Source organism: Schistocerca gregaria, chromosome 2 (genome assembly GCF_023897955.1).
Source record: "Schistocerca gregaria isolate iqSchGreg1 chromosome 2, iqSchGreg1.2, whole genome shotgun sequence".
Lineage (NCBI taxonomy): Eukaryota > Metazoa > Arthropoda > Insecta > Orthoptera > Acrididae > Schistocerca > Schistocerca gregaria.
Genome location: NC_064921.1, coordinates 1,050,661,879 through 1,050,674,383, shown reverse-complemented (window position 1 = coordinate 1,050,674,383; position 12,505 = coordinate 1,050,661,879). Strand labels below are relative to the sequence as shown.

Here is a 12,505-nt window from a genome sequence, read left to right as displayed (position 1 = left end):
CAGTGTGCGTAGGTTTGTGGTACACACTGTGTCCAGATGTGCCATCTCCCTTTCTCTTCACCAGAACATCCAGGAATGGAAGTATTCCATCCTTCTCCATTTCCATTGTGAACTTAATGTTCGGATGGCAAGAGTTCAGATGTAGCAGGAACTCATCTAACTTCCCTCTACCATGGGGCCAGATGACAAAGGTATCATCCACATACCTAAAAAAGCGCATTTGGGTTGAATGAAAGTAGGTACAGTAAGCTAATTTACTGAGATTCTTGTCACCAAAATTTGCAGTAACCCTAATAGCATACGTAGCTGAACTCAGACGTTTCAGCAGACCGTCATGTGTTGCTTCCAGTTTAACCTCTCTTCAATGGACACACCTAAAAATTTTGAAAATTCTACCTTAGCTACAGACTTCTGTTCAAAGTCTATATTTATTACTGGAGTTGTGCCATTTACTGTACGGAACTGTATATACTGTGTTTTATCAAAATTTAAAGAGAGTCTATTTACAGAGAACCACTTACTAATTTTGTGAAAAACATCATTTACAATTACATCACTTAGTTCTTGGTTTTTGGATGTTATTACTATACTTGTATCATCAGCAAAAAGAACTAACTTTGCATCTTCATCAATGTGGAATGGTAAGTCATTAATGTATATCAAGAACATCAAAGGACACAAGACCAAACCCTGTGGGACCCCGTACTTGATAGCCACCCAGTTTGAGGAATCAGCTGTTGTTTTAACATTACATGAATAACTTATTTCAACTTTCTGCATTCTTCCAGTTAAGTATGAATTAAACCATCTACACACCGCCCCACTCAAACCATAATGATTTATCATCATTTTTAACTGTTTCCATATAAACAATAACTCGCTGATCATGCTAGCCACCAAAACAATAACAAACTGAAGTGCAACCAGGATAAATAATTAATGATTATCTTTCCCCTCTTCTCTCTCTCTCTCCCTCCTACCCCCCCCCCCCCCCCCCCCCATACACACACATATACTCACAGACAAACACATGAACCCACAGATTAAAGGAAAAGTAATGCACTCAGCAAATTACACACACACACAAAAACTCATACCAAAAAAAAAAAAAAAGAAAAAGAAGTGAGGATTGCACACACACACAGACACACAACAAATGAAAACCACAAAACACAACAGAAACAAAAGACATAGACACAACAACAGTTGGCAACACTACACACTGCAAACACACATATGTTGATCGCCAAATGGCAGTGAAAGTGAAATGTGATGTGACAAATGGCTAAACAACACCTGATTCGGCTAACTGGAGCATGAAGACCAGCAAATACATCACCAGAAACACAAATATGTGTTAGCAGCGCTGGAAATCGTAAGTAAAACGAAAGATACATCATTTTATGGAACTTGTGCTACAAAAGTTGCTTCTAACCTTAAAAAGACCCGACAAAATGTAGTATATCAACAGATTATATCTAGCAGATAATACGCTTATTGTATATATAAAAAGAAACATGTATTTCAGGCCACTGATGATGCTTTCCAAATAAATAAAGCGAAATGCGTATGGCAACAAACAAACTGCCTTCATTTAGTTGCATAGACGGCACATACCTCCACGAGCATAATGATTTAGCTTATCTAAAAGAATTCCATGATTTACACAATCAAAGGCCCTTGAGAGATCACAAAAAATACCAATGGGTGATGTCCGGTTATTCAAAGCATTTAATATTTGATCAGTGAAAGTGTATATAACATTTTCTGTTGAAAAGCCTTTCTGAAAACCAAACTGACATTTTGTTAGTACTTTATTTTTACAAATATGCGAGGCTACTCTTGAATTCATTACTTTCTCAAAAACTTTTGATAGAGCTGTCAGAAGAGAGATTGGGCGATAGTTGTTGACATCCGACATATCCCCCTTTTTATGCAATGGTTTTACAATGGCATATTTCAGTCTATCGGGGAAAACACCCTGCTCCAAAGAGCTATTACACATGTGGCTGAGAATCCTACTTATCTGTGGGGAACAAGCTTTAAGTATCTTGCTGGAAATGCCATCAATTCTGTAAGAGCCCCTACTCTTCAGTGAGTTTATTATTTTACTGATTTCAGACGGGGTGGTTGGTGGAAATACAATTGTTTCAAACTGCACAGGTATGGACTCTTCTATTACAAGCCTTGCCTCTTCTAGTGAAGATCTAGATCCTATTTTCTCCACAACATTTAAAAAATGATTATTGACAATATTTTCAATTTCTGATTGTTTGTTAGTACACTTGTCATTCAGTTTTATGGCACTAAAGTCTTCCTGTGCTCTTGGTTGCCCTGTTTCCCTTTCAATAATATTCCAAATTGCTTTAATTTTATTATCAGAGTTACTGATCTCAGACATGATACACATGCTTCTGGACTTTCTTAGTACTGCACAATAGTTTTTATAATATTGAACAATTTCGGGGTCAGTACCCCCTCTGGCTGTTAGATACAGTTCTCTTTTACGGTTGCAAGATATTCTTATTCCTTTAGTTAGCCAAGGTTTTTTATATGTTTTCTTGGAATTATGTTTAACTATTTTCTTGGGAAAACAATTTTCAAATACCCTTAAAAATGTATCATGAAATAACTTATATTTCAAGTTTGCATCAGGTTCCATGTACACTTCATCCCAGTCTAGCTGCTTTAGGCTTTCCCTAAAGTTTGCAGTATTTACGTATATTGTTAATTGAACGCACTGCTTTGAAACTCTGATTTGATATACTGCATGGAGCTATGTCATGTACTGTAACAAGCTGTGCACCATGATCTGAAAGACCATTCTCAACAGGATAAGCATTTATGTCCTTAAATTTATCTTGGACTATAAAAAATTATCTATCAGTGTCCTGCTGTTCTTTGTTATCCGAGTAGGAAAATCAATGACAGAGCTCAAATCGAAAGAACTGAGTAATACTACAAGGTCATTCTTCCTATTACACTCTTCCAGGGAATCAACATTGAACTCCCCACAAATGATAATTTGCTTCCCCCTGTCTGACAGATAGCACAACAAAGCATCCAAGTTTTCTAGAAATAGCTGGAAATTCCCTGAGGGGGACCTATACACTGTTACAATTATGAAAGTGCCACCATCTAGTTTTAGTTCAGTGGTACATCCTTCCATATGTTGCTCTACACAAAATTTTTTAGTATCTAAATTTTGTACACTATGGAAGGTTTTGACATATATGGCAACTCCTCCTCTCATCATATTATCTCTACTTACATGTGCAGCTAATTTGTACCCATTGATGCTAACCTTTTGCATATCAGTGACAATGTGATGCTCAGACATGCATAGTACATCTATTACATTCTCAGTTTCTATATCTTCTAAACAAAGCAGAAGCTCATCAATTTTATTCTTTAATCCCCCAATATTTTGATAAAATACAATAACATTATTTTTCACTTTACTTTTGTGAGTATCTTGAACTTTTTTAACATCTTTAGTACTTGCCTGGCTGAGTTTCCCACTGGACACTGATCTTACACTAAAAAAGAGTTTCCACCATCAGATGTAGTTCCTCCCCCCTTTAAATTTCCTGCTATCAGCCCAGCCAGTTTACCCTTCCCCTTCTTGTTGAGGTGTAGGACATGTCTAGTATAGTCCCACCTACAGAGTGACTCAACAGGAACCACACCAATGTGTGACCCTGCACTAGATCCAAGTAGCCGTTCCAACTCCAAATTAACTCTCCTGACAGAAGAGCTCAAATGAGGCCGGTCGTGGCGCTCCAGAACCGACACAAACCCAACACTGGTATGACTCGATGCTGATGAAATATTTGCCAGGTCACACTCTATGCTGCACCCTGGATCTCTGTCAATACTGTTGCCTGGCCCACCCACAATAACCATGGTATCTTCCTTAGTAAAGCCTCTACATAGTGAACCTAAATCGTCTGTAACCTGCCCCAGTCCAGCACTAGGTTTGAAAAAACTTGTAACCTGGTATTCTAACTCTAATTCATCCTGCACAAGTTGGCCCACTCCTCTAGCATGCAAACTACCTAGCAACATGACTTTCTTTCTCTTTGAAGACTTCCCTACCTTCTTATTCAATTTGCTGCTGAAAGCTTGTTGAGCCCTGTCTACATCTACTTCTGTGAGAGGCTCATCAGTTTCTGACTGAGGCAACAGGTCAAACCTATTTTGTACATTAATAACAAAGCTGTCAGAAGAATTTCTTGGCCTGTTCCTTATGCCTGTTGCCGCTTTCCACCCCTGTTTACCCTTCTCCCCCCTTAACCTGCCCAGTTCTCGCCTAGCCTCATCTAACTCAGCCTGAAGGGCAGCATTTTTCCCCTCCTGTTCCACAATCTTTCTATCTCTACTGCATAGCCTACAGAACCACTGATGAGTCTCGCTCATTTTTCCAATTCCCACGCCACTGCAATCGCCCCAATGAAAAAAGTTACTACATCCATCACACCAGACCCCGGAGCTTACGATTCTACGGCATGCTAGGCACTTTACACTCATGATACAAATCGATTTTAGTGACAGGAAGACAATTAAGATACTGGAAAATAATGAAAATACGTGTACGAAAAATTAGACCTACTCGCGACAATGTAAACAATAGTTCAGAACTTTATTACTGGAAATTACTTAAGAGATGACGATACTCTACAGATATAAAGGTGCAGCAAACGTATTTAGCACACTAAACTATCTGTAAATGCACTTAAATATGCAGTATGAAGTTTAATCTGAAAGCTCAAAAGTTCGGCCTGGTCACGATATGTAAACAAAACGAACTTTACGTGATTACTGTGAAAATAAGCGAGTAAGACAAAAACTTTTAATGGTACGCTTGAAGAGCACTATAATTAACGTAATAAATTAGTTTAAAGTGTTAGAAACAGTTTATTACTACTTAAATTACTTATCTTGTACGGGAGCGGTGACTGAAACGTCCGTATAACAGGCGCAGGGCTACCAAACAAAAATACTTCCTGGTTCGATATGGTACCAAATGAAGATGTGATCCATAGAGTGGAGGAAGAGAAACCGTGCCAGCTTATCCCGCACCAAGCGGCCACGTGTCTGCCATCTACTGCGACATGATGGTGCCACTGAAGGGACAGTAGAGGGGAAAACACAACAGGCAGACTGAAAATAGAGTATGTCACCCAGATCAAGGAAAATACGAGATGCACCACCTACGCTGCTCTCAGGAGGAAAGCTGAAGGGAAGAAAGCATGGTGTTGCTACACTCTCTGATGGTTGAAGACCTAAGAAGAAGAAGTTGGACAACTACCAGAATAAAGTACTTTAGAGGCTAGGAAATATGAGTGAAGAAGACTCTCAAACTGAATTATAAATGTAATGATACACTTCAGCCATCGCCGAGTTACACATTACACTTTTGTTCATTGGCATCTTTTTCTGGATTCTACGAATATTGTTACGTAATAAGAAGTAACTGTATTTGCACATAACCTATTTTAATTCTGAGGAACCTTCATAAAAGTTTCGTGTTAATCATAAACTGAAAATCATTTTTACCACCAATAACATTTAGTGTTTACAAGATTCTCAAATTGTATGTTATTAAGTAGCCTTGAAGAGACTTAATGTTTCAACGACCTGAAGTATTCTTAGAGATATTCATCTTAAGATTGTTTTAAATTCTTACACAATGCTTTTGTTTTTAGGTTTACGGAAGAGAAACTATTTTTTGGCTGCTGGAGAAAATTTAAAGAGTGTTGTTGTGAAAATGCATGAAGGGGACGTGTATCCAGAAGACATAATGTTTTTCTATGAAAAGTTCACTGATAATCATATTAACTCTGTTTAATTGTGTAGATACTGAAGAGGTTTAAAATACCGTTTCAGTTGTGGGGCTCTTTCTATTTAGAATACGACCGGTTTCGGACTCTTATATGTCCAGTAGCAGGCGTTATACTGAGAATAAACAAGAGACCGGAGATAATAATAGCTTTAACAAGCAGTAGTACACATAAAAAAAAAGTAAAAAGGAAGTTCCAAGTAACATTTTGGAAACCAGCGATCGGGCTAGGTCCTGTAAAACATAAGTGAATGGTGAAGTGACACCAGATAACACTATGGACGACTGCTAGGGTAAAGAAATATACAATGAACACCAGGACACTTATACATTCCGCTGCGAACCTGAGCGCCGCGGAAGACGAGTAGTGTGGGAAAAGGGTGGGGTGGGGGGGGGGGGGGGGGTGAACCATAATCACAAAAGTACTGCCATCTGTTGACAGGAAGAAGAATGCAGGGCCACTAGCCTGGCCGTTCACAATTTGAATTAGTGATTCACATTCAAAGGGACAAAAAATCATTACATAGAATGTTACATGAACAGGTTATGAGTGGTAAACTAACTTACTGAACTGGGCAGTGCAGAACTGTAGTAAAACTGACTAAAAGCTGGTGACATAAAATTTATGTATAAACCGTAAAACGCTATGAAAATGGTAATTTACTGGGGATATATAGGCGACGTCGAACAACACGCCACACTAATGAGTAAAAAGAACATGAACATGTGCCATTCCTATTAAAAACCATCTCCTCACTGTACAAAATGGAAGGTAGCAAAACCTTACAGTCGACACTGTCGAAAACTACTATGCCAACTACTAGCTAGCAGCAAAGCACTAAAGGGACACATTAAAAGTTGGAACAGTTTTAAATCTGCTAACTAAAAGTCGACGACTAAACAAGGCTCACGTAAGATAGGACCTGAGACATATTTTACATAATGAAAGACAGTTAAATTTTAAATTAGTGAGGATACACATAATGACATACAAAAATGCGCCGTAGTCATAGGATAGAAATTGAAAAATGAGCAATCTCCTACTAAAAGAGGGCTGGCGGATGTGGCCGTGTGGTTCTAGGCGCTTCAGTCTGGAACCGTGTGACCGCTACAGTCGCAGGTTCGAATCCTGGCTCAGGCATGGATATGTGTGATGTTCTTAGGTTAGTTAGGTTTAAGTAGTTCTAAGTTCTAGGGGACTGATGACCACAGATGTTAAGTCCCATAGTGCTCAGAGACATTTCAACCATTTTGAACTAAAAGAGGACATTTTACAGGTATGTAAAATAATGTGGGTGGACCTTGCAGACCTCGTATGTATTTGCCATACATTCGCTAATCCACATTAAGGGCCAACCAAAGTAATGGTTTCTAAAATGTTACATGGAATTCATTTTTGCTTTTTTATATGTACTGCTAAGCGTAAAAACTATTATTAGCTCCTTTCTCTTGTTTATTTTCAGTATAACACATAAAAGAGCCAGAAACCGGACGTGTTCTAAATAAAAAGAACCTTACAACTGTAGCGGTATTTTCAACCTCTGCTACAGTGCTCAGTTGCGGATGTTCCTCTGACACTAATGTTTGTGCTTCGTTACTGTTATTGTATCACTTGAAAGATGTATCATATGTTGTAGCTACATGATTCAAAATATAGCGGTACACACTTTTAAATAAATAATACTGACATTAATACAAGAATGATGAACTACAATATATAAAATGTGACTATTACATGTGAGTAATGAAGTGAAATTTATCAAACTTTGTAACAGTTCACTTCATGTGCTGTTCATAGATTTTGCTTTGTTAAAGAATAATCTAAGCACATAATTTTGCAGTTAAAGAGATATTTTTCATGAAGTATTGTTTCAATGTTGAACACTTAGATAACGTTGATCAGATGAGAACTGGAAACCAAGTATATATAAAAATAAAAAGTGATAACATGTAACAACTTCTAAACAACAATGTACGTCATTATTTACCAACGTATAATGACTAGTCGAATGCATATTAAAACACAGTTTGCAAAGCCCCAATTGAAGTTGTAGTATTCTGAAAGCTTATGTTTTACAGAATAATAATGGACTCAAAGAAGCGTGGAGTTAACATGATGACGGGAGACATGAGGTATGTAAATAAAATAATGAAAGTGATTTTTTTCCACCTGTTTTGTTCCGATAGCGATACAGTAGAACTATGTTCCCCTCACTGTACTTACCTTGAGAAGGCATGTAGCATTGTAGAAGGTTGTTCCCCTACTCATAACAGCGCAGGAACTCGGTTACTGGAATAATCTACAGCTGATCAGTTACAGCCATTTGAACATTGTCCAGGGCCCTAAACCGACGGCCCTTGAGGCGTGTTTTCATTCTCGGAAAGATATAAATGTCACAAGGACTCAGCTCAGGTGATAAAGAAGGCCTAGGAACCACAGGAATGTCCACATGGCCCAAAAAACTGCTTACTGTAATTTCTGTGTGACTAGGCGCCTTGCCATAATGCAACAAAAAATTGTTTTTGACGTTTGATTACACACACATGACTGAAAGACTCTTTCAGAATCTCTTGGTAAAAATGTTGATTAATCCCTTGTTCTTGAAGCACAAACTCCTCGTGAACGATTCCCTGGCTACATTCTTGCTTTCCTTTGGCCTTGGAGATATTGGAATGTGCCATTCCATGGACTGGAGCATGGTTTCCGGTTTGTACCCAAACATCTGAATCTAGTCACTGCTAATGGCAGATATAAAAAAAGGGAAAAGGAGGTGGGGGGGATTTCAATTCGATTTCAAAACGTCAACGCACCCGTCCCTTCTCATGTCCTGTTGGTCCTGTGTGAGGTTTCTCAGAGCCAATTTTGAGCAGATTTTTCCCATCCGTAATTCATTGTTCAATATCTGACGAACGTGGTGTTATTCAAATTCAACTCTACCCCAATCATTCTGACTGATGATCTGCACGCACAAGGTCTCGGACTCTGTCGGCATTTACATAAGTTGTTGGAACCGGGGGCTTTCCACTATGAAGTTCATCTCCAGTTCACTGCCTTCACTCTACAAATGCCTGAAACTACTAAATGCCTGGGCTCTTGACAAAGCAATGTCTCCGTAGGAAAGGCTTTGTAAACGTTTCCCTTGTTCTGTGTCCAAGTCTGAAGTAAAATCTTATCGCACACCATTGCTCTAAATTCGTGTTAAAGCATTCTTCACAAGAAAAGTTGCTACGGACAACGTGCGTGACACTGGCGCTATTTAACTTAAACTGACGTTGTATCACACATCCGCCTTTCCGTCCACGTCCTGGATCACTAGCGTGCCAGGAGTGCAAGTTCTGCAAGGTTCGCAGAAGAGCTCCTATGAATTTTGGAAGGTAGGATACCAGGTACTGGCAGAATTGAAGCTGCTAGGACGGGTCTTGAGCCGTGCATGGGTAGCTCAGTTGGTCAGTCGACCTTTGGCTGTGGAGCAGTGCGGTACGACTCGGCTGCACCGTGTCGCATTTCCGGGTGTGTTGTTGTTTACTGGGCCACCACGCTAGTGTTGAGTGTTATACACTAATCGCCATTAAAATTGCTGCACCACGAAGATGACGTGCTACAGACGCGAAATTTAACCGACAGGAAGAAGATGCTGTCATATGCAAACGATTAGCTTTTCAGAGCATTCACACAAGGTTGGCACAAGTGGCTACACCTACAACGTGCTGACATGAGGAAAGTTTCCAACCGATTTCTCATACACAAACAGCAGTTGACCGGCGTTGCCTGGTGAAACGTTGTTGTGATGCCTCGTGTAAGGAGGAGAAATGCGTACCGTCACGTTTCCGACTTTGATAAAGGTCGGATTGTAGCCTATCGCGATTGCGGTTTATCGTATCGCGACATTACTACTCGCGTTGGTCCAGATCCATTGACTGTTAGCAGAATATGGAATCGATGGGTTCAGGAGGGTAATACGGAACGCCGTGCTGGATCCCAACGGCCTCGTATCACTAGCAGTCGAGATGACAGGCATCTTATCCGCATGGCTGTAGCGGATCGTGTAGCCACGCCTCGATCCCTGAGTCAACAGATGGGGACGTTTGCAAGACAACAACCATCTGCACGAAGAGTTCGACGACGTTTGCAGCAGCATGAACTGTTGGCTCGGAGACCGTGCCTGCAGTTACCCTTGACGCTGCATGACAGACAGGAGCGCCTGCGATGGTGTACTCGACGACGAACCTGGGTGCACGAATGGCAAAACGTCATTTTTTTCGGATGAGTCCAGGTTGTGTTTGCAGCATCATGATGGTCGCATCCGTGTTTGGCGACATCGCGGTGAACGCACATTGGAAGCGTGTATTCGTCATCTCCATACTGGCATATCACCCGGCGTGATGGTATGGGGTGCCATTGGTTACACGTCTCGGTCACCTATTGTTCGCATTGACGGCACTTTGAACAGTGGACGTTACATTTCAGATGTATTACGACCCGTGGCTCTACCCTTCATTCGATCCCTGCGAAACCCTACATTTGAGAAGGATAATGCACGACCGCATGTTGCAAGTCCTGTACGGGCCTTTCTGGATACAGAGAATGTTCGACTGCTGCCCTGGCCAACACATTCTGCAGATGTCTCAGTAATTGAAAACGTCTCGTCAATGGTGGCCTAGCAACTAGCTCGTCACAACACGCCAGTCACTATTCTTGATGAACAGTGGTATGGTGTTGAAGCTGCATGGGCAGCTGTACCTGTACACGCCATCCAAGCTCTGTTTGACTCAATGCTCAGGCGTATCAAGGCCGTTATTATGTCCAGACGTGGTTGTTGTGGGTAGTGATTTCTCAGGGTCTATGCACCAAAACTGCGTAAAAATGTAATCGCATGTCAGTTCTAGTATAACATATCCGTCGAATGAATACCCGTTTATCATCTGCATTTCTTCTTGGTGCATCAATTTTAATGGCCAGTAGTGTAGTTAACGTTCCTAACATCCGTTGGCTCTTTAGTATCGGAAAGCCACGATCAAGCTGTAGTTTGACACTATGTACTCTAGATCAAAGGCCCACGAAGTAGAGAGGTTTTTGACGCCACGTGATACATGTTGAGACGAAAGAGCTGCTGGGTATCCACTTAGCTATCGTCTCCAGCGTTGTCTACCTTAAGTTCACTGGCGATGAGGTCTGAGGCAAACTGCTCCGGCGCTCGACGGAGGGTTGTAGGTTCTGCCATTCTGACAGAAACGTGAGCGTGGTAGCACCCGAAAGTGCGAAATGTGCGTGTGTTTGAGCTACCATTTGAAGTTCCAGCGGGTTTGGTCACCGTTGCTCTTCGACCCTATGCACAGTCCTCGGCCATATGGCCGAAAAATGGAAGGCCTTCGAAACTTTGTATCTCGCGATTGCTGGTTGCCGGGCGATAATTATTTATGGCGATCGGCCGAGCACCTGCTCCGGATGTGGACAGGTAGGACATGTGTGCACCGAAGGCCTGCAACACCATCAAATGCAGACGCCCTCATTCGATTAGATTCGACCGTCGATAGTGACCTCTGTGCCGATTACGTATGTTGCTACAGAGAGACGGGGGACGCCAGCTGTTTATGACGACCCTTATTGGTGCAAGCCTTGGAGGCCCCTGCAACAGTTACCGAGGAACCCCCAGCGTCTTCCAGCGTCTGTTGCCCTCTCGTTGAGCCCAGGCGCACGGCTACAACGACAAGCCGACTGTGAGGTGGAAGTAGAAGAACAGGATGGCGCGTCCGACCCCTGCCCTGCGATGGACACAGAGGCGAGACAGCGCGAACAGAAATCGCCGAAGCGCCATAAGAAACAACGCATAACGACCGACACGGTAGAAAGCCCCGACGAAGCAACGATGGGTGACGAGGTGCGTCAGTCGATTAACCGATCCGACACGGCCGATACTGACGTATTACAAGGTTCGTTGTCTCCTACTGCTGCTGGTGCGTCGCGCACTGTGGGGATGTGGGAGATCTCCGAAGCCCCATCCCCGGGGAAGCACCGATGCCATGGCTTCTGTAGCTGCCAAAAATCGTAGAGATCACAACACTCGTCAGCTCGTATATAGTGACTGCTTCTCCTCCATCTCAAGATTACAGACCTTCCCATCGGGAAAAGCAGCTTTCAGAACTAACGAACCAGATACAAGAGCTACGAACTTAGACATGATCAAGAAAAAGATCAAAATCACAGCAGCCTGCGCAGAAACATCCCGTCTGTTACCATTATACACTCCTGGAAATTGAAATAAGAACACCGTGAATTCATTGTCCCAGGAAGGGGAAACTTTATTGACACATTCCTGGGGTCAGATACATCACATGATCACACTGACAGAACAACAGGCACATAGACACAGGCAACAGAGCATGCACAATGTCGGCACTAGTACAGTGTATATCCACCTTTCGCAGCAATGCAGGCTGCTATTCTCCCATGGAGACGATCGTAGAGATGCTGGATGTAGTCCTGTGGAACGGCTTGCCATGCCATTTCCATCTGGCGCCTCAGTTGGACCAGCGTTCGTGCTGGACGTGCAGACCGCGTGAGACGACGCTTCATCCAGTCCCAAACATGCTCAATGGGGGACAGATCCGGAGATCTTGCTGGCCAGGGTAGTTGACTTACACCTTCTAGAGCACGTTGGGTGG

The 12,505-nt window shown here is 42.0% G+C and overlaps 1 protein-coding gene across 1 annotated transcript in view; it reads left to right on the top strand.

The window, feature by feature from the left end:
- Positions 1-6,476, top strand: part of LOC126335574 (uncharacterized) — a 47,939-nt gene extending 41,463 nt beyond the window's left edge. The window contains exon 4 of the mRNA XM_049999004.1: positions 5,709-6,476. Within this exon, the coding sequence (XP_049854961.1) occupies positions 5,709-5,851 (143 nt within the window). The 3' untranslated portion in view covers positions 5,852-6,476. The remainder of the gene's footprint in view (positions 1-5,708) is intronic.
- Positions 6,477-12,505: the final 6,029 nt, after the last annotated feature.